Source organism: Macrobrachium rosenbergii, chromosome 49 (assembly GCF_040412425.1).
Source record: "Macrobrachium rosenbergii isolate ZJJX-2024 chromosome 49, ASM4041242v1, whole genome shotgun sequence".
NCBI lineage: Eukaryota > Metazoa > Arthropoda > Malacostraca > Decapoda > Palaemonidae > Macrobrachium > Macrobrachium rosenbergii.
The window spans coordinates 30,612,182-30,638,751 of NC_089789.1; the positions used below are offsets into that span (position 1 = coordinate 30,612,182).

Consider the following 26,570-nt stretch of genomic DNA (forward strand, 5'->3'; position numbering starts at 1 on the left):
ATTATTATTATTATTATTATTATTATTATTATTATTATTATTATTATTATTATTATTATTATTATTATTCAGATGGACCCTGTTCATATGGAACAAGCCCACAGAGGCTATTGACTTGAAATTCAAGCTTCCAGAGAATATGGTGTTCATTCGAAAGAAGTGACAGAAGGTAATGGGAAATACAGAAAGAGGAGATCAGTTATTAGAAGAATAGATAAATTAACAAACCTATGAATAATAAAATGTGAGTAAAATATTAAATTACAAGTTGAATCATATTAGGGTAATAACGCATTGCATCTTCGCCTGAACTTCTGAAGTCCCAGTTGCACGGCAACCTCAGGGAGACTGTTCCACAGTCCAACGGTGCGAGAAATAAAAGACCTCTGGAACTGAGAAGTTCGACAGCAAGGCGTAAGTACTGCATGTTAGTGCTGCGGTTCAGCGAATCTAGTTGTTCTCGGCAAGAAAAGGGGATCAGGGATCAATTGCGAATGTGAAAGATCTATTAAAATACAACTTATGAAAAGTGACGAACAAGACACCATCCGTCAGTTAATTCTTGGCATTTTCATAAGACACTGCAGCCAAAATCTGTAAAAAATTAGTTTTTATTTTTTTATTTATTTATTTTTTTTTTTTTTACTAAAATTCGGAAGCGTTTACGTTAACAAGTCATTTGACCCTTAGACGATTGTTATTGTGAGGTGCCGTTCTCCGCAAACGGATTGGCGAAAGTTTTCGAGCTCAATTAACCGCGGGAGTTGTTCGCTCAGCAAAAGCTCCGAATTGACGACGCTTACAGAGAAAACCAGTAAACTCATCCTTTTGTTTTTTCCAGGGAGTTAGCATTAAAAAGGTTAAGGCCTTAGCTTTTAAAAGGTGGAAATTTTAGCTGTAAAAAGGTTAAGATTTTAGGCATGAAAAGTTTCAAGTTTTAGTTTTAAAAAGGTTGAGGTTTTACCTTTAAAAAGTTTAAAGTTTTAGCTTTGAAAAGGTGGAGGTTTTTGCTTTAAAAATGTTGAGGTTTTACTTTAAAAAGTGGAGACTTTAGCTTTAAAATGGTTGAGGTTTTGGCATAAAAAAAGTTGAAAGGAAATTACGGTTTGAAAACGTTGAGTGTTTTTCGAAATTAATAGTTTGTTTTCATTTGTGTTAGGTTGGTTAAAATTGAAATTCACTGGACTCTATCTTCTTTAACGATCCAGTGTTACAATATCTCTGAATGTATGTTCAAAGAAGAAAGGCTGACCAAAACGAAAGGTTAATGTCAGTGCCGAAACCCAACAAAGAAAGGTTAATTAGCAAAGAAAGACCGTGGGCTTAGGACAATAACGCAAGACACCACAAAACGAATGAAATTCCGTTCCAAAGAACGTCAAACAATGACCACTATAACCATTAGGTCCTATTGCATTCTTGTCAGTTTCAATTATCTGTCAAGAGACTTTTAATAAATACAATTACCCATCAAAAAACTACTACTTGATGGTCCTACTATGTTTTTGAAAGTCACAGGACAAGACTTACAACAACGATTCAAGACAGTTGCGATCTAACTGATGTGGCATGGTTATTTTCATTATTCGTATTGATGGCTGTATCACTACCAGTCACAGTAGTAGTAGTGATAGTACTAGTAGTAGTAGTAGTAATGGAAAAAATAAAGTCCGCAGTAGCATGTATGTACGAGTATATTGCTATATACAGGAAGTTTTCGCCAACTTGATAAGTTGGCCTCTTCAGATTCTGGCTGAAGAGGCCAACTGATCAAGTTGGCGAAAGCTTCCTGTATATAGCAATATACTACAAACTTACTTGCTACTGCGGACTTTATTTTTCCATTTAAGATCACGAGAAAGTGATATCAAATAATATTAGTAATATTTAATCAGTATTACATATGGTATTAGTATTGGTGGAGGTAGTAGCAATATTAGTGACGAAGGTTTAATTTTTTTTGCCATGAGTTAACTATTCCCAATCAGTTTAATTCGTAGTGATACAGACATCCAAAAGCAATCTGGCTTTTCTTCCCTAAGTCCACGCCCACAGACTTCTGTCGATTTAGAGTCTGCTAGAAGATCGAACTGTTCACTCGTGGATGTTTGAACTTACGTCACTCATCTGTTTGCCTTCGTCGTAGAAGCTACAGTTGCGTCAGACTCAGGTTCATTATTACTCTGCTTTGCATATTATATCCGTCTTGGTATCACCACAATGAATCGGTTACGAATAGTTCAGTTAACGTGAACCATTTTTTGTAATATTCGAAAGGTGTTAAACCACTATTCTTCATGTAAAGAGGCCACGTGTAAAACCATTAAATTTCTTTTATAGCATGCACGTGTTAAACCGTTGTTTTTCATTTAAAGAAAGCACGTGTTAAACCAGTATTTCACTTTGTAAGGAAGCACTTTTGGAACCATTTTTTTCATTTAAATAAAGCACTTTTTAAACCATTATTTTTCTTTTAAACAAAGCATGTGTTAAACCATTACTTTTTATTTAAAGGAAGTACGCTTTAGCTCATTATTTTTCACTTAAAGAAAGCACGGGTTAAGCCATTATTTTACAATTAAATAAAGCACGGAGTTAAACCATCATTTTTCATTTAAAGAAAGAATGTGTTAAACCATTATGTTTCATTTAAAGAAGCACGCGTTAAACCATTATTTTTTATTTAAAGAAAGCACGGGTCAAACCATTATTTTTCATTTAAAGAGGCACGCGTTAAACCATTATTTTTCATTTAATGAAAGCACAGGGCAAACCATTATTTTTCAGTTAAATAAAGCACGAAGTTAAACCGTTATATTCCATTTAAAGAAGTACGTGTTTAAACCATTATTTTTCATTTAAAGAAGCACGTGTTTAAACCATTATTTTTCATTTAAAGAAGCACGTGTTTAAACCATTATTTTTCATTTAAAGAAAGCACGGATTAAACCATTATTTTTCAATTAAAGCACGGAGTTAAACCATTATTGTTAATTTAAAGAAAGCATTTGTTAAATCATTACTTTTCATTTAAAGAAAGCACGTGTTAGCTCATTATTTTTCACCTAAAGAAAGCTATTCTCCTGAAACAGCGGTTATTTTCGTTCCAACAGAAAATGTAAATCAAACTGTTTCTTTAATAATTACTGTCCAAAAGTAAATTTCGTAAATGACAAATACTCCTGAATACCGTTCTCTCAGCAATTCTTGTTTGGTCTGTCCAACTACTTTGCAACTTTCTACATCTGTGCACTCCTCTGCAATCTGAATTCACAATATAATATACAAATCAATTCCTCAAATGGATTTGAAATAGACCAACCAAAACCCCCATTCGAAAAATTTTTTTTAAGTCGTTCTATGGTATCTTATTTTTATCCTTTTTCTTTTTTTTGTTCAGCTGTCTTATATTAATGAGTTTCTTAATGTAACTATCGTATGCCTTGTAGCTTACTTTCTAAATATTGCTTATTTTTAACTTGTTCATTTAGAAGAAAAATGCCATGTGGTCTCTCTTTGTCAGTAAAAAAAAAAATAGAATGCGCCTATGGTAATCTTCTTACCATGTACGCTAAAATGCGTTCAGATCATTGTATACACACACATGTATGTATGTGTGTATGTATGTATGTATGTATGTATGTATATATATATATGTATATATATATATATATATATATATATATATATATATATATATATATATGTGTGTGTGTGTGTGTGTGTGTGTGTGTGTGTGTATATGAGTGAAATATGTGCACTACATATGGTGATCATTACTTTAGATTAATACCTTGTATCCTTGCATAATTCTGAAGTGTATCTAAAATTTAGCAAGCAACAGTGTCTAATAATTTTACTGACTGAAGTTTTAATCCGTGCAAAAACACAGTTACCATACTGTGCCTGTTTGTATGAACGCCATGGCGTGGGGTGAGTTCCAGTTCTTGTGAAATGAATCTAAAATTTAATATATGTGTTTCCTAAGATAATTGAACACTGAATTCATCTCAGCGATGACCTGTGATGTGCATGACCTTTAGGGAGGATTCAGTTCAACCCTCTCTGCACGCGAAGGAAGGTCTCATGTTTTTACAGACTAGGTGGTTGCCATTGGCGTTCTGTGTCAGCTAACTTTACTGTTGCTGTTAAATTTACATCATTTTTAAGTTTTCGTGGGTTTGTAGCCTTATTCATTATGTATTTATTTATTTATTCATTTATTTATTTATTCATATATGAATTTAATTTCTGTTGGCTCTTTCAAGTGTTCTCCTTCCAGTCTAATTCGCCACAGACCGGAAGGACCTCTCTCTCTCTCTCTCTCTCTCTATATATATATATATATATATATATATATATATATATATATATATATATATATATATTGTGTGTGTGTAGATATATATGTATATATATACAGATATATATATATGCATATATATAGATGTATATACATATACGTATATATATTTATATGTATATGTATGTATATATATATATATATATATATATATATATATATATATATATATATATGAGTATAATAAAAAGTTCCAGGAAAAATTGTTGAATGATGTATTTACACAGGAATGAAACAACCCAAATAACAAAACAGTTATCTGTGATGTAGTGATTCATATAGACTTGTTACCTCAGTCATCCTCTTGCTACCATGGTGTTAATATCTGCTTCAGAAAAGTAACTTCTGAACCCATGGAAAATAAAAATTTTGAGATGAGAGCTAACATCAAGTTCCTGACCAAGCTTGATTGGAAACCAGGAAAATTATTGAAGCTTTGCAACAAGTTTATGGAGATTCTTCCATCTAAATCAGTTGTTTATGATTGGATAAAGCGATTTAAGGATGGTCGGGAGGACCTCAAAGACAACCCAAGAGAGGAAAGACCATCGACTGCAAAAATGAAAGAATTGTGGCTTTGGTGCAGAATCTAGTGGATGAAGATCGTCGGATTATTATCGATATGATAGCTAATGAAACTGATCTCCCGTAGCTGCATTTTCAATTTTAAAATGAAAATCTTGGTTTGAGTAAACTTTCAGCACGTTGGTCCCAAAAAGCGTTGCGCGAAGACCAACTGCATCAAAGAGCTGAACTTTCTCTTGCAGTTTTAACGAAGATTGAATCAAATGAATCAGAGTTTTTTGACCGGATTGTTACTGGAGATGAAACTTGGATCCATCAATATGACCCAGAAAGTAAAATTCAATCAAAGCAATGGTTACCAAGAGGTTCAGCTGCACCAGTGAAGTTCAAAGTGGCGAGATCTGCCCAGAAGGTTATGGCAACAGTGTTTTGGGACTCCAAAGGAGTGATTTTGATTGATTTCCTTGAAGGACAAAAAAAAAAACAATCACCGGGAACTACTACAAAGGTGTTTTGCAAAAACTGAAGACTGCATTGGCTAAAAAACGTCGAGGAAAGTTGCACCGCAGAATTTTGTTCCATCATGATAAGTCCTACGGAAATTTAGGTGAAACTCTTCCACATCCCTCCTTTATAGTCCTGATCTTGCTCCTTCAGATTTTTCCTGTTCCCAAAACTCAAGGAACACTTAAGAGGAGTCCGGTTTGAATCTTTGGATGCTGCTAAACATGCAGTTTCAACATGGTTTAATAGAAAGGCCCCAAATTTCTACAAGAAGGGTTGCAGAGGTGGAAACAGCGCCTTGAAAAGTATATAGAGTTAGATGGTAGATATGTAGAAAAATGATGTTTGAATTTCCTTAAATAAAGAGTATATTGAATTTTTCCTGGAACTTTTTGACTTACCCTCGTATATATATAAAAAGAAAAGTATTTTTAAACGTATTTCATCCTCCATACTTTATTCAAAGAGAATGTATATTGTAATTTCCTTCGAACTTTGTTCTATGTGATATTTACTCCTTAATATTTCAAATTATTAATTCTCATAAGTTTTATAATACTGATTTTTTTTTAATTGTCTATCATTTTCATCGGTGCTGTCTTCTTTTGTCGTCAGTATATAGGAGAATATATATATATATATATATATATATATATATATATATATATATATATATATATATATATATATATATATATATATATAATATATATAATAATGTGTGTATATTTTAGATTTAATTCTAAAAAGATTTTATGAGATTTTCCGAGCCACACCATATCAATGCAAACCGTATTGCAGAAAAATATACAATATGCATGTATTTCTAAATACATGTATGTATCATTTAATTCCTCTGTGTGTCTGTCTACCGCTACTACTCAGTAATATTTTAACATGTACTTTCTTTCTGGTATCATTGCGTGTGTAGGTGTGTATGTATGTTATCGTAACTGAGAGTTTTATTCACCAACTCCGTTATTTGACTTACATGAAGTATTTCTAAATCTAGAACTCTCTCAGACCTGAGGTTGAATATCTGTAATACCTTTCCACCGTGCACTAATTACGAATTGACCACTTTCGTGAGTAAGTTAGCCACACTCTGCGGTTGATACTTATTATGGGACGTAGGCGGACGCTCAGTAGAACTATTTCCTAAAAGAAAAATATTTCTTAAAAGAATTGCACGTACTTGGAAAAATTATTTCTTAAAAGAATTGCACGTGCTTGGAAAAAATATTTCTTAAAAGAATTGCACGTTTTTGGAAAAATTATTTCTTAAAAGAACTGCACGTTTTTGGAACAATTATTTCTTAAAAGAATTGTATACACTTGGAAAGGCGGAGAGCCTGAGGGAACAGCCTTTATTGTTAGCTTTTATTGTTGGTTCAAGAAATGAGACGTATTTACGGGAACAGGCGGAGAAGACTATGTAAATAAACGCTTTTCATAGTGATTCGAGATAAGAACCGAGGCTTATTTGTTAAAAATGCATGATAGGTGACAGGTGGAGAGGTTACCTAAGCGAGCAGTTTGTATTAAGTTGAGAAAAGGAACAAAGGTTGAGACCGTCTAAATAAACAGTTTTTTGTCGTTAGTTCGGTTGAAAAGCCTTTTTTAAGTAAAACAGCTTCCGTAATGAGTTAAAAAAAAAAAGAGGAAACTTAAGTATTTCCTAAAAGAAGACATGAACAGGGAATAGCAAAGGACCCATCTAAGAAAACATTATACTGAGTGAGTTCAAGGAAGGAGCATTCATATTTCCTGAAAGAAGACCCTTGGAAACTTACAACAGGCCTTCGAAGTCTGGTGTGAGAAGTCATAATGCTCGAAAAACCAACATGATAAGTTTAAGCGAGTCAGGCTAAGGCTTTAAATAAGCAAGGATCTTCAGAAACCCCTCGCACGCACGCAGAGGGAGAACCCAGGACATGGCTGTCATCTTAAGCAACGTAACTAGCCATAAGGGGAGCTGAAAGCAGGAGCCTTCTTTTCACAGTTGGAGAAACACTAAGGGAATGTTTTAGGGAATCACAGGGGCGGTCCCCTTGCAGCGTTGCATGTCCAAGAAGATGTGAATTATTGCCGTTTCCTACTACTACACTAGGGAGCGTCGTCTTAACTCAGGGAGAGGCGATGTACCAAGCAGGACTGGTGTTATGAATTTACACACACACCACACACATATTCACACACACACTCACACACGCACACATACATACATATATATGCCGTTAGACTTTTCCTCTCGGAGGCCGGTACCAGAATGTTAGTAGCCTTCTTGTTTTCAGTACTTAAAAGTTATATGTAGAAATTCTCCTATTCGCATGTGTATACATGTGCTTTGTATATGTGCGTGTATAAACATAGACCAGAAAGTAGAATCAATAATATATCATTATCGCGTCTTTATTTTCCGAACTACATTTTCAACACTAAGAATAGTGTTCACGAAATCTGTTACATCCTAACAGTCATGGAAAGTGAGAATATAGAATTTAGGCCAAAGGTCAAGCGCTGGGACCTATGAGGTTATTCAGCGCTGAAATGTAAATTGACAGCAAAAAGGCGTTAAAGATGTAGCATGAGGAAAACCTGGCAGTTGCACTATGAATCAATTGTTAGGAGAGGGTGGAAAGTAAGACAGAAGAAAGATAATAAGAACGGAGGTACAGTAAAAGGAATGAAAGGGGTTGCAGCTAGGGTCCGAAGGGACGCTGCTAAGAACTTTAAGTAATGCCCACAGTTCACCGCATGAAGTGCACGGATGGCACCAACCCCTTCCCCTACGGGATCAAAGAATATTAAATGAGTTCTGTGTAAAGTAGAGAAGTAATCAAAATGCTCATCAGAAATGGAAATTTTTTGAACGTTGATAAGAACCAGGGAAAGTTATATTTGTAATGGCATCGATTTGAACTGATAGGTTGTATATCATTCAGGAACTCAATCACACAGATGCTATTAATCAGTTTTCTTTCTTATTTTCCATTTAACAAAGATCAAAGCACCAAATCAATCTGAATGATAATGTGAACCAAAGGTAAAGTTGTCGGTTTATTTCCAGTCTCAGTAATTTTTTAGATAATTGTCAACATCTGTTCCTTGTTTTATGAAATAATATTTGTAGTCTTCTACGATTTTTTTAACGGAATATTCTTATTACATTATATCGCATTATATTCAGTCATAACAGTCAAAATTCTTGTAATGAACACCATATTCTTGGGAAGCTTGAATTTCAGGTCAGTGGCCCGTGTGGGCTTGTTCCATATGAATAGGGTTCACCTTCTGAATAATAATAATAATAATAATAATAATAATAATAATAATAAAAATGTAACGCGTTCCTTTGTTATCGAATTTTTCCTGACAAATAAATCCTAGGAAATTTGACAGAAAGATTGAAGTCACTTTATTAGTAAACCATTTAAAATTAAATTGGAATTTGAAAGTTAAGATTTTTAAGAAAAATGAAAGTCGAAAATGAATCTAGATAATTTCGAAGTAAACCTTGAACATTTTATAAAATAATTTTAAAATTTAGCGGGGAAAGAAAATAAAAATAGCAATTTTAAACCTAATATTAAAAATGACATTTCAATGGAGACGTGAAAGGAGAATCTGAAAGTAAATTTTTACATCAAAGTTATTTATAAAATTAGCTACGTTTAAAAGGCCCATATCAAAGTTTGAAAAGGAAACGGGACGATTTCAGCGTTAACAATAGAAAACAAACAAGTCCAAAGTTAGAAATTAGAAAGAAAAAATCGAAGTAGGCAATGTGCAAGCAATGTCAAAGTTAGCAATAAGAAGTCAACTTTAGAATCAGCAACAAAAACGAGCAATTTGAAGGTTATCAATAAAACGTAAACCATTTCACACCCGTTAAAAAGTTACAAACTCACGAATAATAGAACTGAAGTGTAAGCGTCAACGGTAGAAAAATGCAGTTGTATCTTTGCTATTAAAAATAAAAGTACCCAAGAACTTAGCAATAAAAAATAAGTCAATTTCAAGTGTATCATAAAAATAAACAATTTCTCAGCAGTTAAAAAGACCAATAATATAGTTATTAATAACAGAACTGAAGTTTAAGCGCCAAGGTTAGAAAAATTCAGTCGTATCTTTGATATTTAAAATTCAAAGCACTCAAGAACATCGCAGTGAAAAATAAGCCAATTTCAAGGTTAGCTACACATCATTACCACGCGGCCCCAACACGTCTGACGCCGTGACCTCTGAACTTAAACGGATAATTGAAAAGATTAAAAAGAACTCGCTTCTTGCGCTGCCTCGCATTTTCCGTGCAATAAGGCCCCCCGAACAACATCCTCTCTTAAGGGTAATTACCCCTTATTCATTTCGTTCATTGTTTTCGTCTCGTTCATCATGAAAGGCTTGAAGTATTGCGAGTTGCTTGTGCAGATGTGAACACCATATCTGTTGGCTTTTTAGTTGTATGGAAGCTATTGAGTGAGCTTGAATAATTTCATAGAAATTAAGCATAACAGTAACATATATATATATATATATATATATATATATATATATATATATATATATATATATATATATATATATATATATATATATATATATATATATATATATATATGTATGTATGTATAATGTATATGTATATATATAATTTATATATTATATATGTATATATTTTTAAACCAGTGGTTTAAAGCAACTTAAAGAAGAATCAGTGGTTTATGGCCACTTAAAGAAGAATCAGTGGTTGAGGTAACTTCAAAGAAAAATCCATGACGCATGGGCATTCAAACTTTTGAGAGAGAGAGAGAGTTTTTTTACCGAGCCTTGATAAAAATTTGCTCTGTAATGAAAAACCAATTTTCGAAAAGTGAACAGCCGGATGTAATGACTGAAAAAAGTATAGGGTATATATAATTGTTCACTCACAAACATGCTCTGACACGCACATAGAAACAAACACACAGACAGAGAAAAGTAAAGACAGTGAAAGCACATAAATGCCCTATACTTTTTTCAGTCATTACATCCGGCTGTTCACTTTTCGAAAATTGGTTTTTCATTACAGAGCAAATTTTTATCAAGGCTCGGTAGAAAACTCTCTCTCTCTCTCTCTCTCTCTCTCAAAAGTTTGAATGCCCATGCGTCATGGATTTTTCTTTGAAGTTCAACCACTGAATGGCCATAAACCACTGATTCTTTCTTGTTGCTTTAAACCACTGGTTCTTCTGACTTGCCTTAAACCACTGATTCTTCTTGAAGTTGCCTTAGACCACTGATTCTTCTTGTAGTTGCCTTAAACCACTGATTCTTCTTGAAGTTGCCTTAAACCACTGGTTCTTCTTGAAGTTGCCTTAAACCACTGATTCTTCTTGAAGTTGCCTTAAACCACTGATTCCTCTTAAAGTTGCCTTGAACCACTGATTCTTCTTGAAGTTGTCTTAAACCACTGGTTCTTCTTGAAGTTGCCTTGAACCACTGATTCTTCTTGAAGTTGTCTTAAACCACTGGTTCTTCTTGAAGTTGCCTTAAACCACTGATTCTTCTTGAAGTTGCCTTAAACCACTGATTCTTCTTGAAGTTGCCTTAAACCACTGATTCTTCTTGAAGTTGCCTTAAGCCACTGATTCTTCTTGAAGTTGACTTAACCACTGGTTCTTCTTGAAAAACCACTGGTTCTTTCTTGGAAGGCCTTAAACCACTGATTCTTCTTGAAGTTGCCTTAAACCACTGATTCTTCTTGAAGTTGCCTTAAACCACTGATTCTTCTTGAAGTTGACTTAACCACTGGTTCTTCTTGAAGTTACCATAAACCACTGATTCTTCTTGAAGTTGTGTGCCTTAAACCACTGATTCTTCTTGATGTTGCCTTAAACCACTGGTTCTTCTTGACGTTATCTTAAACCGCTGATCCTTCTTGAAGTTGCCTTAAACCACTGATTCTTCTTGAAGTTGCCTTAAACCACTTATTCTTCTTGAAGTTGCCTTACACCACTGATTCTTCTTGAATTATGCATAAACCACTGATTCTTCTTTAATTATGCATAAACCATTGATTCTTCTTTCAGTGGTCATGCACCAGTGGTACTTCCTTGAACTGCCATTCACCACAGACACCTCTGTAATTAAGTTGCCATGCGCCGTTGCCTTAGCTTTTCTGGCTTTGTTTTTACTTGTTGTTTTGTCTTCATTAAATCATTGTTTTTTTTCTTTGTCCTTCCTCGAGTTTCCCAAATTCAAACATGGCCCTCTTTTTCGTGAAAGTTTGATTATTCAGTTATTGGGCTTCTGGGTTATTCTTTAAGTGTTTACATTTTCAAATAGTAATATATAACAATAATAATGATAATTATTTGAGATCTATCAGAGCTCCATAAATTCAGATCTGACGCAGTTTTTATTGTCGTTTGGCGCATTTCGGGATATAATCAGAAAATCCGATTAGGCCTGCTTAAACGAGATTTTGAATCGTTCATGTTTGGTTTATGAAGTATTTTTTTTATCCAAATCAACGAAATTGGCATAATTTCAGACGAGGAAAAAGTGAGTTATATTTTAAGTACTTATTTTTACGTACATGTTTTTGTACGTCACATACATTTACCTAGGAAGGCGTATGACTGAATTGGAAAATGAAATGAGAAATAAAAAATAATCGAATAAACAAAGATATAGAAAATTTAAGTTAAAAGTGTTATTTATATAGCATGATATTAATAGAATTGGAAATAATGATGCTTTAGCACTAAGTAAATAAAGAAAATTACCAAGGTCATTTCTCAGAGTTAACCAACTCTGCATGGTATACACAAACTCTAGACGCCATTACACGCTTTCTTCGTACAAAGTAGTCCATATCGGATGCAGACTCAAAGAAACTCATGTATGGTATACAAATTATAAGTAGTTTCTCAAATTTTAAAATGCAACATACTAAAGCAGTGCCTGAAATGGCACTCATAATAGGTTGCAATGGCTTTAAAGATGGGCGCGCGCTATCTTATGTTTTTGCCCCAAATATCCACCGGTTGGTAACTTTTGAAGGAAAGGTGCTAAAAATACCAAAAAACGTGCTGAAGTAATCCCCCATTGAAAAAAGTGTGTAAGTCATAATGCGATCTTTTAAAATCACAAGAACATTTGATAATAAATATTTGATTTGCACGAACAACGAGAAATTCCGAATTTCATTATTTACAATAAGCTATCAGTGGATTTTTTGGTGGACCTTTCAAATTCGGGAACAAAGTCATAAAGAAAACTGTGTCAATATTTTCATGAATAACGACTAACCAGTATTTTCTGCTAAACACACTTACAAATAAGCGTACTGAGGATAAATAAAGACGTCAGAAGAGCGTTAAGTATCTGCACAATGCAAAAAACTACGATAAAAACAATAATAACATAAATTTTTCAGTATGCATGCAATTCTCGTACATAATGTTCTATACAAGAAAATCAAGGAGCTTGAAAATTTAATAAAGAAAGTAAAGCCACAAATAAACAAAGACTGAAAAACAGATCCTGGGCAATATTTTGGTTTAAATTGAAGGCCCTCTCTAGGCCATACATGTTTCAACATGTTCCAAGCACTGAGGGAGTGGAAACTGGGATGTTTCTTTTTGATATAAAAATTTCCAGCTCAGTTCCAAACCTGCCGATTTATTTACAGATATACTCTCTCTCTCTCTCTCTCTCTCTCTCTCTCTCTCTCTCTCTCTCTCTCTCTCTCTCTCTCTCTCTAGGTATTGCTTTTCTTTTCTTGAGTTTCCTGAATCAAAAGCTGTCGCCCTTAGAAAAAATACTGAACATTCGTCCTGTTATAGCATCGTAAAACTAAGTGCAGTTCGGATGCAGTAATTCGTTGAAAGGGAGAGCTGCGAGGGAGAGAGCAGTCTTAAACCTCTCCTGTTTTCCTCTCTCATTCTCTTTCTTGCTAAGTTGAAGATTAATAAAGGTTAAGTTCATATCTCATGAAAACACTCAAGGATTAGGACATGGAAGAAATAGAACTAAGAGAAAGGGAACAGGTATCCAGGGAGAGAGAGAGAGAGAGAGAGAGAGAGAGAGAGAGAGAGAGAGAGAGAGAGAGAGAGAGAGAGAGAGAGAGGGTGCCTGCACACACAGACTTGCCTATATATAGGCACTCCTGTAGTGTGTAATTTCAAAGAAAACAAGACGGAAGTCACGTGACATTCATTCTTTCACCACCAAAGAAGCTTCCACAGAATCAGGAGAGAGAGAGAGAGAGAGAGAGAGAGAGAGAGAGAGAGAGAGAGAGAGAGTACCTGCACACAAAGACTTGTCTTTATATGGACACACCTACAGTGTATAGTTTCAAAGAAAACAAGACGGAAGTCACGTGACATTCATTCTTTCACCGGCAAAGAAGTCCTGGTCACAGTTTTATTAACCTTTATTAACAAGTTGATACCTCTCTCTCTCTCTCTCTCTCTCTCTCTCTCTCTCTCTGCCCTACTAGCACTCACATCGTACTCTCTTAAAACCAGCTTACCCTTTCCCGGTCTCACGACGTGACCAAACCACCTCAACACATTGTAATCCAAGCCTCAGATCCTCTCTGTTCTGGAAGTGGTGAGCAGAGAGCTTAATTCAAGAGTTTCCTCATTCACTTATTCTTTCACTGTCATCACACACAACTCCATAAGCAAGGGGAAGCGTAACGATCCTCTGAAACTTTGCGCCATTTATAGTTCCATTCCTTTTAATACCTCACACTTTGTTGTCCTGTATATTCTAAAATGATTATACTCATATTGCCTTAATACTTACATATAGGTTCACAAGCTTGCTAGTGACGTATCCTTACCACATTTAACCAATAGAAGAGATCAAATTGAAAAATTTCCTGAATGGTTTCTCAACGGCTATGCGTTCGTGTTTCAGTTTATTTCTTTGGTGACATGTTTGTTCACTTACTTTTTTTTTTTTACCTTCATATTCTCTTTGCTTTGATTTAACCTCTTCACAAAATTATTGTCATTATGTCAGTGGAGCCTGGGTTAGCAAGTTGATGGTCTTTTCGACTTGTTCCATTTCATTGTGCATGATTTTGTAATAATAATAATAATAATAATAATAATAACGTGGGCATTTACCTTGCAACCTCATCCCAAATATCTGTGCTTAATTAAAAACTAGCATCAACCCTTAAAAGTCTGGTGTGATCAGCAGTCGGTCACAGCGATGTAGAAGAAGCCAACGGAAGAATTTTAATGGTAAATAATGATAATTACTAAGATTGGACCTTTATCATGATATTAATAACACTGGTAACGGTAGTTGCAGAGATCGTGAGAACGTAGATTGCAACTATTAACAAGTACAGCTCCCAGGCGCATGAAAGCATGAAGGAACACTGAAACCTTTCGCAATTTATGCTTTTATTCATACGCATGTCCCTGCGTGGACCAGCCTTGTTGAAATTCATTTGATAAATTCACAAATGAAAACACGTCAGTTAGCAGCGGATGCTTTAATAAACGTCAGTAGCGTTCGCTCTCCAACAGAGCTTGGTGCCCGATAGCTTCTGGAAAAAAATAAAGAATAGTTCCATTCACGTTGTCATTCAGTATTTGGGTATGCATGTTTAGGCACATGAAATTAATTGGAAAAGAGCAAGGAGAATTTACTATGACAGAATATATATATATATATATATATATATATATATATATATAGAGCATATATATATATATATATATATATATATATATATATATATATATATATATATATATATGCATGCATGTACATATACAGTATATATATATGCATATATATATATATATTATATATATATGTATATACTGTATATATATATATATATTACACATAATTATATATATACATAATATATCATATACATATATATAGGTGTGTGTGTATGTGTAACTTAATTAATTTATTTATTTTATCTGCAAATCTTTCCTAATAGGAGCAGGTGCAGAGAGGAAAACAAGACAATGGTTACTGCGCCTGTGCGTCTTTACTTCCAGAACATTAGCTGCTTCTTGTACCTACAGAGAAGGCTCATAAACCATTGTCCAAAACACACACACACAGTGCACCACCCCCCTCTGTCTTTTTGGCACTTTTTTGCTTACAGGATGGTGCATTCTTCCTATCCATTCTTTCCAAGGTACCCATATAAAAGTTTGTAAGAAATGAACCCCAGAGGAGATCAGTTCTATATTTCTGTGGGTGATGAATGGGACCTTCTTCCATGAAATCAACAAGAGGGCTCTAAGAGCGTATTCCGCTCTAGTAAACTTACTTATAATTAAGGAAAATTAAGTTCATGTTATTTTACGATCTGAAATGCCGTTCTCTCCTCAAATAATACTCGGATAGACTGGGTTCTCTCTCTCTCTCTCTCTCTCTCTCTCTCTCTCTCTCTCTCTCTCTCTCTCTCTCTCTCTCTCTCTCTCTCTCTCTGGGGAAGGTACTCTAGTGTTCCATTAACATGCTACATTGATTAACATTTTTCCTCAAAAAATCTTCCTCACCCTGTAATCGTCTATACACAGACTTGATTGGTCCATTTATTGAGTCACCTTTGCTTTTGTGAAGTTATCTTCATTTCTGTTATTTCTTTTAAATGTGTCTTTTATATTTTAAAAGAATAAAATATCTCCGTGGTTGTTGCTCGCTGACTTATGTGGAAATATTATTGGAACTGATGGTATTTTCACGCATGAATGACTTTGATTAACAGCTTCTGTTTACTGTGACGTAATGGCATTGCAGCTTTGCTAAATATGACGTCAGTTGTTATCATATGGTATCTGCCATTATGGGGAAACATGTTTCACATGAAGATTGATAGAGATTACTCATAGACCACAATTTTATTTGTGGACAAATATCATCTTTCTTTGTTTATTGAATATTTATGAAAGTGTGCAATAATGTAAATTTAAACAAGGGATATTTCTATTTTCTTAGTTTTTTTATTTATTACTGTCATTTATCAGTGAGGATTATATACACACACATATATACATACATACATACATACATATATACATTTATATATCAGATGCTTTGCCAGTGAATCACGTTCCTGGAATTCACATCAATTAAGTTAGTTCTTTGTATTGTACTTGTTAAATATGCCTAACTTCAAATTGTTAATCCGTATTTTTCTCTCATTTCCTCACTCGAGTAATCAAGAGCAAAATTCCTCTCTCTCTCTCTCTCTCTCTCTCTCTCTCTCTCTCTCTCTCTCTCTCTCTCTCTCTCTCTCTCTCTGTTTGCAAAGAAATAAATGAACTTTCTATTCGGCCAGTCATTTCGTTAATGGATTGAAACTGGGATGGCCATTGCATCTCTCTTCATTTTGTATTTCCCATTACCTACAGTTACTTCTTTCGAATGCACACCATGTTCTTTGGAAGCTTGAATTTCAAGTCATTGGCCCCTGTGGTGGGCTTGTTCCATATGGATTGGTTTCATCATCTGGATGATAATAATAATAATAATAATAATATAATAATAATAATAATCCATGTCGTCAAAGCACTGACTTCTAATTCGAGTCTCAGTATTTTCTTTTTATTTGACGAGAATTTTTTTTTCTTCCCCAGCTTGCTTGCAATTTAATAGTGCAAATGAAAGGGAATAATATTGAAACATTTTCCCAAAGAATTCTTGCATGAAACGTCTTTCATCCAAGAGTGAACGAAATCACAAAGTAGTAACAAAAGTTTAACTAGTAATTACCTAGTGAACTACTTTGCTCGTGCCTGGATAATGGTATCCATTTTGTTTCCTATAAAGGGTTGCTTCAATATCGATAAAGCAAGAATATGAGTGGTTATTCATAAAGGACTTTGTTTAATGGCCCTGATGTTTGTTGTTATGTTTAACAGAATATTAATATTTTCTGGACATTCTTACAGGAAATGTTTATAGCTTGTTTGATACCTGTAGAACCCCTAGTATTCCTTTTAATGTACCCTCGTTTATATTCTCTTGCTTCCGTCTTAATTTCCACCCCTCTTCTAACAGTCGATTCATGGTGCAACTGCGAGGTTATCCTCCTGTTACACCTTTCAAACCTTTTTACTATCAATTTTCCTTTCAGCGCTGAATGACCTCATAAGTCCTAGCGCTTGGCCTCTGGCCTAAATTCTATATTCTATCTATCTTCTATCGATACCTATAGAAAAACTGTCTCAGGAGTCTTTGATATCCGTAGAACATTCTACAGAACGTACTTTGAGCCATACTTAGGCATATTAGGGTGCGTCCACACTGCAGTTAAATCTATATGCCATTTACATATCACAAACGGGTTGGAAACAAGTCAGCGACCGTCAGTAGAGAAAGAATCTTTGGCCGATACTGGATAATCGCGCTGGTTAGGACTACTAATAATAAGTCGCTGACTTGTATTTAACCTGTTTGTGATGCGTGCGCGATAAGTTAATGAATTGTGTTGATGACATGTGTGAAAGCACCTTTGCCCTTTCCGCCGCTATTACAGTGTAGAAAATCAAAAGGCTTCCATTAAATAGCTCCTCATTAAATAACTTCTCAAATTCCAGAGGTCCTTTGTTCCTCACACCGTTGGACTGTGGAACAGCCTCCCAGAGGATGTCGTGCAGTTGGAACTTTAGAAGTTCAAGCTCAGATGCAATCCATCACTACCTTCATACAGTTCAACTTGCATTTTAATATTTTACTTACATTTTTATTTATTTATTGATTTGTTAATTTATCTCTTTTTCTAATGACTGATCTCCTCCTTCTTTATTTCCCTTTACCTCTTGTTTTTCTTCGAATGAACGCGCCATTCTTTAGAAGCTTGAATTGAAGTGTGATGGCCTTTCAGGCTTATTCCATATGGCGAATAGTTCATCTTCTGAATATATGATTAATAATATTCCTCGTCCTGAAATAACGTTCAGCTGCACCAAGCACCAGGGCAGAAAATTATTAAGAGAGAAATCGGTTTGGGAACAACCTTTGTAACCCCCACGACGTCGCTTCCTCAATAAAAGGGGCGATAAAGTTACTCACAACATTTAGCTCTTTCGACTACTTGTGTATATATTGCTTGAGACTCGCCGATCAAACGAATTCATCGTATATATTTTACAGACCTCTCGTTTATTCGTTATGGATGACGCTGCGCGTGAATTAACAAATGTCGTGAAGTTTCGGCTCAAGGTTGAACAAAGAAACATCGTGAACATCATGTTTAGTTTGCGCTCTGCGAAATGTTTCGCATGTTAGTCACCTGCTTTTGCAGACAGATAAACAGACAGACAGCCACGCTCCCACAGACATATATATGTGTGTGTGTGTGTACACATATACTTGTATACACATGCATATAAAGATAGATAGATACTGTAGATAGATGTGTAAAGAAAAAGCTGCTGACTCGAGAACTTATGTACATTAGACAGTTATGTATTAGTGGCTTGCAGTATTAGGAGGCCTTCTTGTGGCTATTAGAATTACATATGTGTCTGTAAAAGTGACCAGTAGATTCTATATATATATATATATATATATATATATATATATATATATATATATATATATATATATATATATATATATATATATATATATATATATGATTGATTATTACATATGAAACTTTTATCTAACTCACATTCTGTGCTAAAACTTGTAAAACGCAAAATGTTAGAATGGAAGTCCTCTTGCAGCGTATCCCGGAAACCTTTTAAGTATTGGCCTGGTAACAGTTGGGACTTTATGAATTTATCTCCCCTCTGCAAGGCAAAATGTACTCATTCTGGGGTGAACAGAATATTTATCAGTTGCTTCTCTTTGCTGCTGCTCGTTATCGGTGTCTCTCTCTCTCTTTCTCTCTCTCTCTCTCTCTCTCTCTCCTTGTTTATATATATATATATATATATATATATATATATATATATATATATATATATATATGTGATGTAGTAGGAATTTGCATAAATGGACTCACATAAAATTACATTGCAATATAAATACATATATATGTATATGTGTATATATTGTGTATACATACATATGTATATATACAGTATATATATATATACAATATATATATATACATATATATATATGTATTATATATGTATATTTATATATTGCAATGTGTTTTTATGTGAGTCCATTCATGCATCCCTAATTCACCCATTGTCAGATTTCTTTCAAACGAAGATCATACGCCCATGATATATCATTTTCTCAAAGTAATATCCCATTCTTAAGCTGCATTCTGTCATTTAACTGTGATTCAGTATTTCAAACTATGAGTTTGTTAGCAAAGGGAGCGTTTATTTTCAGACTGCTATCCTGTTATTACCTGTAACCATATTAAAAGAATTAGATCCCAATTCCAGCCTGAAATCCAGAATTCAAAAAGGAAACGCATTTCCAAGCTGCAGAGGTATGATCAGAATATGTTTTTCTCCAACAAAACCAATATATTCCAAATGGATGCTGTTATGTACATTTGACCCCACTCTCAAATTGAGATCTTATGCAACGAGCTCATCGCCGAAATGTAAAAGAACTCATTATCAAAACCTAAAATCCTATTGGGACTTTTTTTTTCTTAACCATCAAAATCAATATATTTGTACTGGATGCTATTCTTTACATGAGATCCTAGCCTCAAATTGAGATCTTATGTAAAGGTCTCATCGCCAAAATGTTAAAGGACTCATTATCAAACCTAAAATCCTATTGGCAAAATTAAGATTTTTTTTTCTTCTTAACAGGTCAGGACACCAGGATGCGGTTTTCCGTGGCGCCCTTGCCAGGGGACTCCACCTTCGTCCAATGGCACGACGCCATGATGATGTGTGCCAGACTTCCCGGGGGGATCCCGCAGGAATTCAGACGCAGGGTAAGTCCTCCGAAATCCTTCCCCTGGGTTTTACGGTTATCAGAATATTAAGTCTCTTGTTAAGTGCGATTTTTTCATGCCCTACCATTAGATGACTCTTTTCACGAAGGAATTTGTTCATGCCTTGCGTGAAAGGAGTTCTTTTTACATTATGATTTTTTGTAATAGGATTTTCTTGTTCGATGGCAAATTGTTATTCTCTTGATAGTAGACACCTATTCTTTTGAAGTGGATTGTTTGCACTTTGCCATTAAGTACTTGTTTTACAATTTTTTGTTTCACACTTTATATCAGGTGGCTCTGTTGATAAAGGGCGTGTTTTCTTACCTTACTATTTGATATCTGTCCTTGTAGGATTTTTTTCAGATCCTGTCATTACACAGTTATTCCTGTAAGTGGGATTACATGTTACCGGGACATTAGTTGGTACTTTTTCAAAGGGTTTTCAAATGGTTAATTGGCGTCGTACAGCTATTTTTATAGAAGCTTTTTCTCGCCAGTAGATTGTTCTTGAATAAAAAGGCATTAGTTGGCATCATATAGCTCTTACCCTGTACTTTTCCTCAGATACCTCTTCTTTGAATCCAGTTGTTCTGCTCCTGCCATTTATAAAGAAGACCATTTTAGTTTTCTGTAAAAGAAAACTATTGTGCCGTCTTTGTCTGCCAGTCCGCACTTTATTCTGTCGGCGCTTTTTTCTTTCCGCACTTTTTCTGTCCGTCCTCAGATCCTAAAAACTAGTGAGCCTAGAGGGCTGCAAATTGGTATGTTGTTCATCCACCCTCCAATCATCAAACAACAAATTTCAGCCCTCTAGCCCCAATAGTTTCTAATTTATTTAAGGTTAAAATTAGCCATAATCGTGCTTCTGGCAACGATATAGGATAAGCCACCACCGGGCCGTGGTTAAAGTTTTATAGGCCGCGGCTCACATAGCATTATACCGAGACCACCGAAAGACAGATCTGTTTTCGGTGGCCTTGATTATACGACGTACAGAAAATCGATTGCGCCGAAGAAACTTCGGCGCAATCTTTACTTGTTTATGATGGTATTAGACCGGGTTTTTTTATTGGAGTATTGCTTTATGCTTGAGTTTGATAACTTTTTAATGAGCAAGTTTCATTATTGGCCATGAGAGGGCTATTTTTTCGAAGACTCTCTTTCCCGTTTTGCCATCAGATATCTCTTCCTAAAAAGGAATTTGCTTTCATTTTATCACCGAAAAACTTTTTTAGGTGGAGTTGTTTTCATTTTACCCAGCGCGTCATTAGTTATATAGCTAATTCCTGAAGGAATTTAATCTTATATTGCCATCTGATGTCATTTCATATCGTACCATATCGTGCTTTTCAGAAAGAATATTTTAGTACTTATTTTACTATTAGGCAGTTCGCTTTTTAAAGTTTTTTTCCCTCAGATTGACCAGATATTTAACTTTTTAAAAGTGATTTGTGATATTAGAGGGATTTTAAAGTGATTTTTATAATCAAGCTTTCTTATAGTTCTTTGTCTCCAAATACGATTTCACCTAGTTATTTATATATTTCAGTGTCTTTTAAGGAGATAGACTGCCTCATGTCACACAGCATTTAAGAATACTTTTTACCAGATATACTTTTGTTAAATGTCTCCTTTCTAAATGATTTCTTCATCTCATAACCTTAAGACTATCCAATTTAGAAGAATTTATTCTTGGCATACAGGGGGATTTGTGTTTGTCATTTGGTTGCTTGTTAAATGTTTTTCTCCTTGCGATACCCTTAAATGCCTCTTCTTAACATGTTATGTCAACTTATAGCCTACAGTATCCCTCTGCAAGATATTTTCATGCAGCCTTTTGTACCTCTTCTCCAGAGCGACTGGTTCTCTCTCATCTAGTCAATGAGAAGCTCTTCTCTAAAGAATTTCCTCCCAAAGTATGATATTTATTAAAATAGATGCTCAGTGAGTAATCACCCAGAGTATTATTTAGGGTGATGATTTTTGATGGAAGGAAAGAATCAGTGATTAACCTGGCAGAGTGTCCGGATGATGATATTGATTAGTGTCTGGATAAAGAGACTGATTAAGAGAGATGATCACTGGTTAATAACTCAGAATTTACTCTGGAAAACGTCAGTGAATCGTTCATTTTGCAGGTTATTACTGCCATCAGCAGTATTGGTGACTTCTAAGGCCAGCATGTAAGCGTAAGGAAGACTTATGTCTCACTGAAACTTTCTGTGACACTTTCAGCAGACCATACGAGTCTGGTATTAGCGTCAGTGGGTCACATTGAGAGCTGAAGTGTCGACAGAGTAAGTAGAACGCACTGACAGCCACTCAGTTTACTATGAAGAAGCTCTCGAGTTGAAGTGATATTTTTAAATGAACGTCCCTTAAATTAAGTTTTTACACTGTTACTGTTCTTTCATTCACAGAGATGATAATAATAATAATAATAATAATAATAATAATAATATTAATAATAATAATAATAAAATAATAATAACTATTATTATTATTGTTATATTATTATTATTATTGAATAAAATGGCTGCATTTTGCTAATTGATTTTATACTTAGTTTTCTCAATTCTTCTAATAATTTGCTTTTCCTGCACATCAATATTAGTCAATAATTGTCCAGTGTTCATATTTTGTTGGATGAAACAGCGTATTTCTTACAGAAGAAATTCTTTACTTTAAAGCATTACAGCAGGTTACTGAAACCTGGTATGCAAGTCCGTAGATTTTTTTCTTTCTTTTTCACACGTGTCGTATTTTCAGTACTTTTCTGTTGATATCAACCAGCTCGATGATCATGTGGACGACCGGGATGATCGGAGACGACAGGACGCTCGTGGTGGTATATATAGAGGTCTCTGACAGGTCGATTTTTACTGGCTGCCTGAGGCGATTCTCCTCGGGCGATTTATCTGCTTTGTGTGGTTGTATGAGCTTTGCGTGCGTGCGCTGGAGTGCCCAGATGAGCCAACCAATCAGGAGCGTCCATCTGCGGGCAGCAACCCTACGAATAATAAACTCATTAACGTGCACTCCAGCGCACGCACGCAGGAGCGCATACAACCATTATCGCGCGAGAGGAAACTTCGGCAGAGGAGAATCGCCTCAGGCAGCCAGTAAAAAATCGACCTGATCAGAGACCCCCTATACATACCACCACGAGCGCCCTGTGTCTCCAGACTCAGATTCTGACTCATCCCAACGTCCCGAAGATGACCATCGAGCTGGTCGAAACTTGTCGACAGAGAAAGTACTGAAAATACCAGACAGACGTCAAAAATAAAAAGGAAGAAATGCCATCAGGAAAATCTACGGATTTACATCCCATGTTTCATTAACCTGCTGCAATGCTTTAAAATAAAGAATTTCTTCTGTAAGAAATACGCTGTTTCATCCATCAAAATATGAACACTGGATAATTATTGACTCATATTGATGTGCAGGAAAAGCGAATTATTAGAAGAATTGAGAAAACTCGGTATAAAATCAGTTTGCAAAATGCAGCCATTTTATTCGATATAATATAATAATAACAATACTTATTATTATTATTATTATTATTATTATTATTATTATTATTATTATTATTATTATTATTATTAGTTATTATTATTATCATCTTTCTGAATGAAAGAACAGTAGTGAAAAATTTATTTTAAGGAAACGTTCATGTAAAAATATCACTGGCAACTCGAGAGCTAATCATAATAAACTGGTAATTGTCAGTGCGTTCTACTTACTCACTCTGTCGACATTTCTGTTTCATCCATCAAAATATGAGCATTAGACAATTATTGACTAATATTGATGTGCAGGAAAAGCAAATTATTAGAAGAATTGAGAAAACCCAGTATAAAATCAATTCGCAAAATGCAACCATTTTATTCTACAAAACTTGCCTTAAAGAGGGTCTTCTTCCTTCGTATATTATTATTATTATTATTATTATTATTATTATTATTATTATTATTATAAAGATGATGCACCAAAAGTGGAAATTATTATTAATAATAATAGCCAGTGAGAGAGAGATACTGACTCATAACTTAATGAACACCATAATATTCTTTGGAAGCTTGAATTTAAAGTCAAAGGCCCCAATGGTGTGCTTATTCCATATGAATTGGGTTCATCTTCTGAATAATACACAATAACTTTAATGTATATGATACTGGTCATCGACCAGAAAGAAAAAAATAAAAAATGGAAGCCGCAGTAACGCCGTAAATTTGGTTTTCATTAAGTCCAATGGAGGGAACGGGTGTGAAACCGCCCATCGAGTGTTTCAAATGATAAGCAGACTAGTGGCTCTGGGGAAAGGTCGGTTGAATGGCCTCCCTAAATTTCTGGTAGTTCCTTTTGGGAGAAATGCATTCCACATTAGCAAACGGGTATTTGTTGCTTTGGTCTCTTATTACGATCCAGGAACTGGTCTGTAAAAAATACTTAGGAATTTAAAAAGTGCTAACATTATACATACATATATATATATATATATATATATATATATATATATATATATATATATATATATATATTTTATATATATATATATATATATATAGATATATATATATATATATATATATATATATATATATATATATATTGTGTGTGTGTGTATATATATATATATATATATATATATATATATATATATATATATATATATATATATATATATATGTTTGTGTCAGAATATGTGGTTGCTAGTACAATTAGTGTAAAGCTAAAATTCCATACAAAAAGTTTTTGTTTCTTAACAAAAACTTTACCCACCTAAAACAGGCGCGGGAGAACATTTCTGCAAACCTATATCATTACGTAGCAAGGTTTAAATACAATCTCCAAACTATATCGTTACTTTTCTAGGGGTCCTTTACCCTCCAGAACTTTTAATATATCAAAAGCCGTGGTCTACAGCCATTAATATACCAAAGGCCTAGGCCTACAGCGATTAATATACCATAGGCCTAGGCCTACAGCCATTAATGTACCAAAGGCTTAGGCCTACAGCCATTAATATACCAAAGGCCTAGGCCTACAGCCATTAATGTACCAAAGGCTTAGGCCTACAGCCATTAATATACCAAAGGCCTAGGCCTACAGCCATTAATGTACCAAAGGCTTGGGCCTACAGCCATTAATATACCAAAGGCTTAGGCCTACAGCCATTTGTATACGAAAGGCCTAGGCCTACAACCATTAATATACCAAAGGCCTAGGCCTACAGCCATTAATATACCAAAGGCCTAGGCCCACAGCCATTCATATACCAAAGGCTTAGGCCCACAGCCAAGAACACCATTAAGTTTCCACAGACGACGTATTTTTAGACTTCAATAATAATCAAAGAATTCCAGAAACTTTGCAATACTTCGAGAAGCTTTTAAAAGGGCGCTTTCGTAAAAGTTAAGGAATAGTCCCCAGAAGTTCTCTCTTTTTTGCACCCAGAATGAATTTAGTAAGGCGTTGGGACGAGGAGACAAACGGACAGACTCTTATACAAAGCTAAAACGAGAGAGAGACAGACAGACAGAGAGATAGAGAAGAGCAGCATAGTGATAGGAATGGCCAAGGGAAATTGACATGAATAAGCTAAAGGTTATGTTAGTGAGACGCTGTTTGGGACAAACACACAGACAGACAGGAGACCCGGAGACAACTAGGTAAATATAAAATAAATTAGATAAAAAAAAATTAAATAATGGGTCAAAAACAAGCGGATGCCTTTCCGTCTCATAATCGTGTTATGGGTACTACAGTAGATGTACCGCTCACTCAAAAAATATAGACAGAAATATCTGGGTGAAAATGTACTCCTTTACCACGAGTGAATTTACTGTATTACTCTTGCGCAAGCGTACTGAAGAGAGAGAGAGAGAGAGATTTCAGGGAAAATTCTGGAGGGAAAAGTACAAAGAGAAATGCAGTAAAAAGAAATATTTTTTGTTCTGTAACTATAAAAGGCCACGTATCTTCAGGTGATCCACAGGTAGTATAAATCTGTAAATGCATCATACAAGTTTTAAAATAATAATAAAATATTGTATAACCTAATACAACGTATTATTGAGCACCCTCATACAAAGTCCAGTGCCCAGCAGTGGAGCATGAGAAGCTACAGTGATCATTTCAAATGTATTTCACTGTATATCTCCAGATGCGTCAGTATCGATAAGACAACAAAAGATATAAATAACTAAATATTTATCGTTTGTGTTTATCATTGGCTAAACATGTTTCACATGGCTAGAGGGTTCAAGC

General features: G+C 34.7%; 1 protein-coding gene across 2 annotated transcripts in view; it reads left to right on the forward strand.

The window, feature by feature from the left end:
- LOC136832230 (uncharacterized) overlaps positions 1-26,570 on the forward strand; it is a 304,198-nt gene that overhangs the window by 207,354 nt on the left and 70,274 nt on the right. For both annotated transcript variants that reach the window (XM_067093078.1, XM_067093077.1), the window contains exon 3: positions 20,167-20,294. In XM_067093078.1, the coding sequence (XP_066949179.1) occupies positions 20,181-20,294 (114 nt within the window). In that variant the 5' untranslated portion in view covers positions 20,167-20,180. The remainder of the gene's footprint in view (positions 1-20,166; positions 20,295-26,570) is intronic.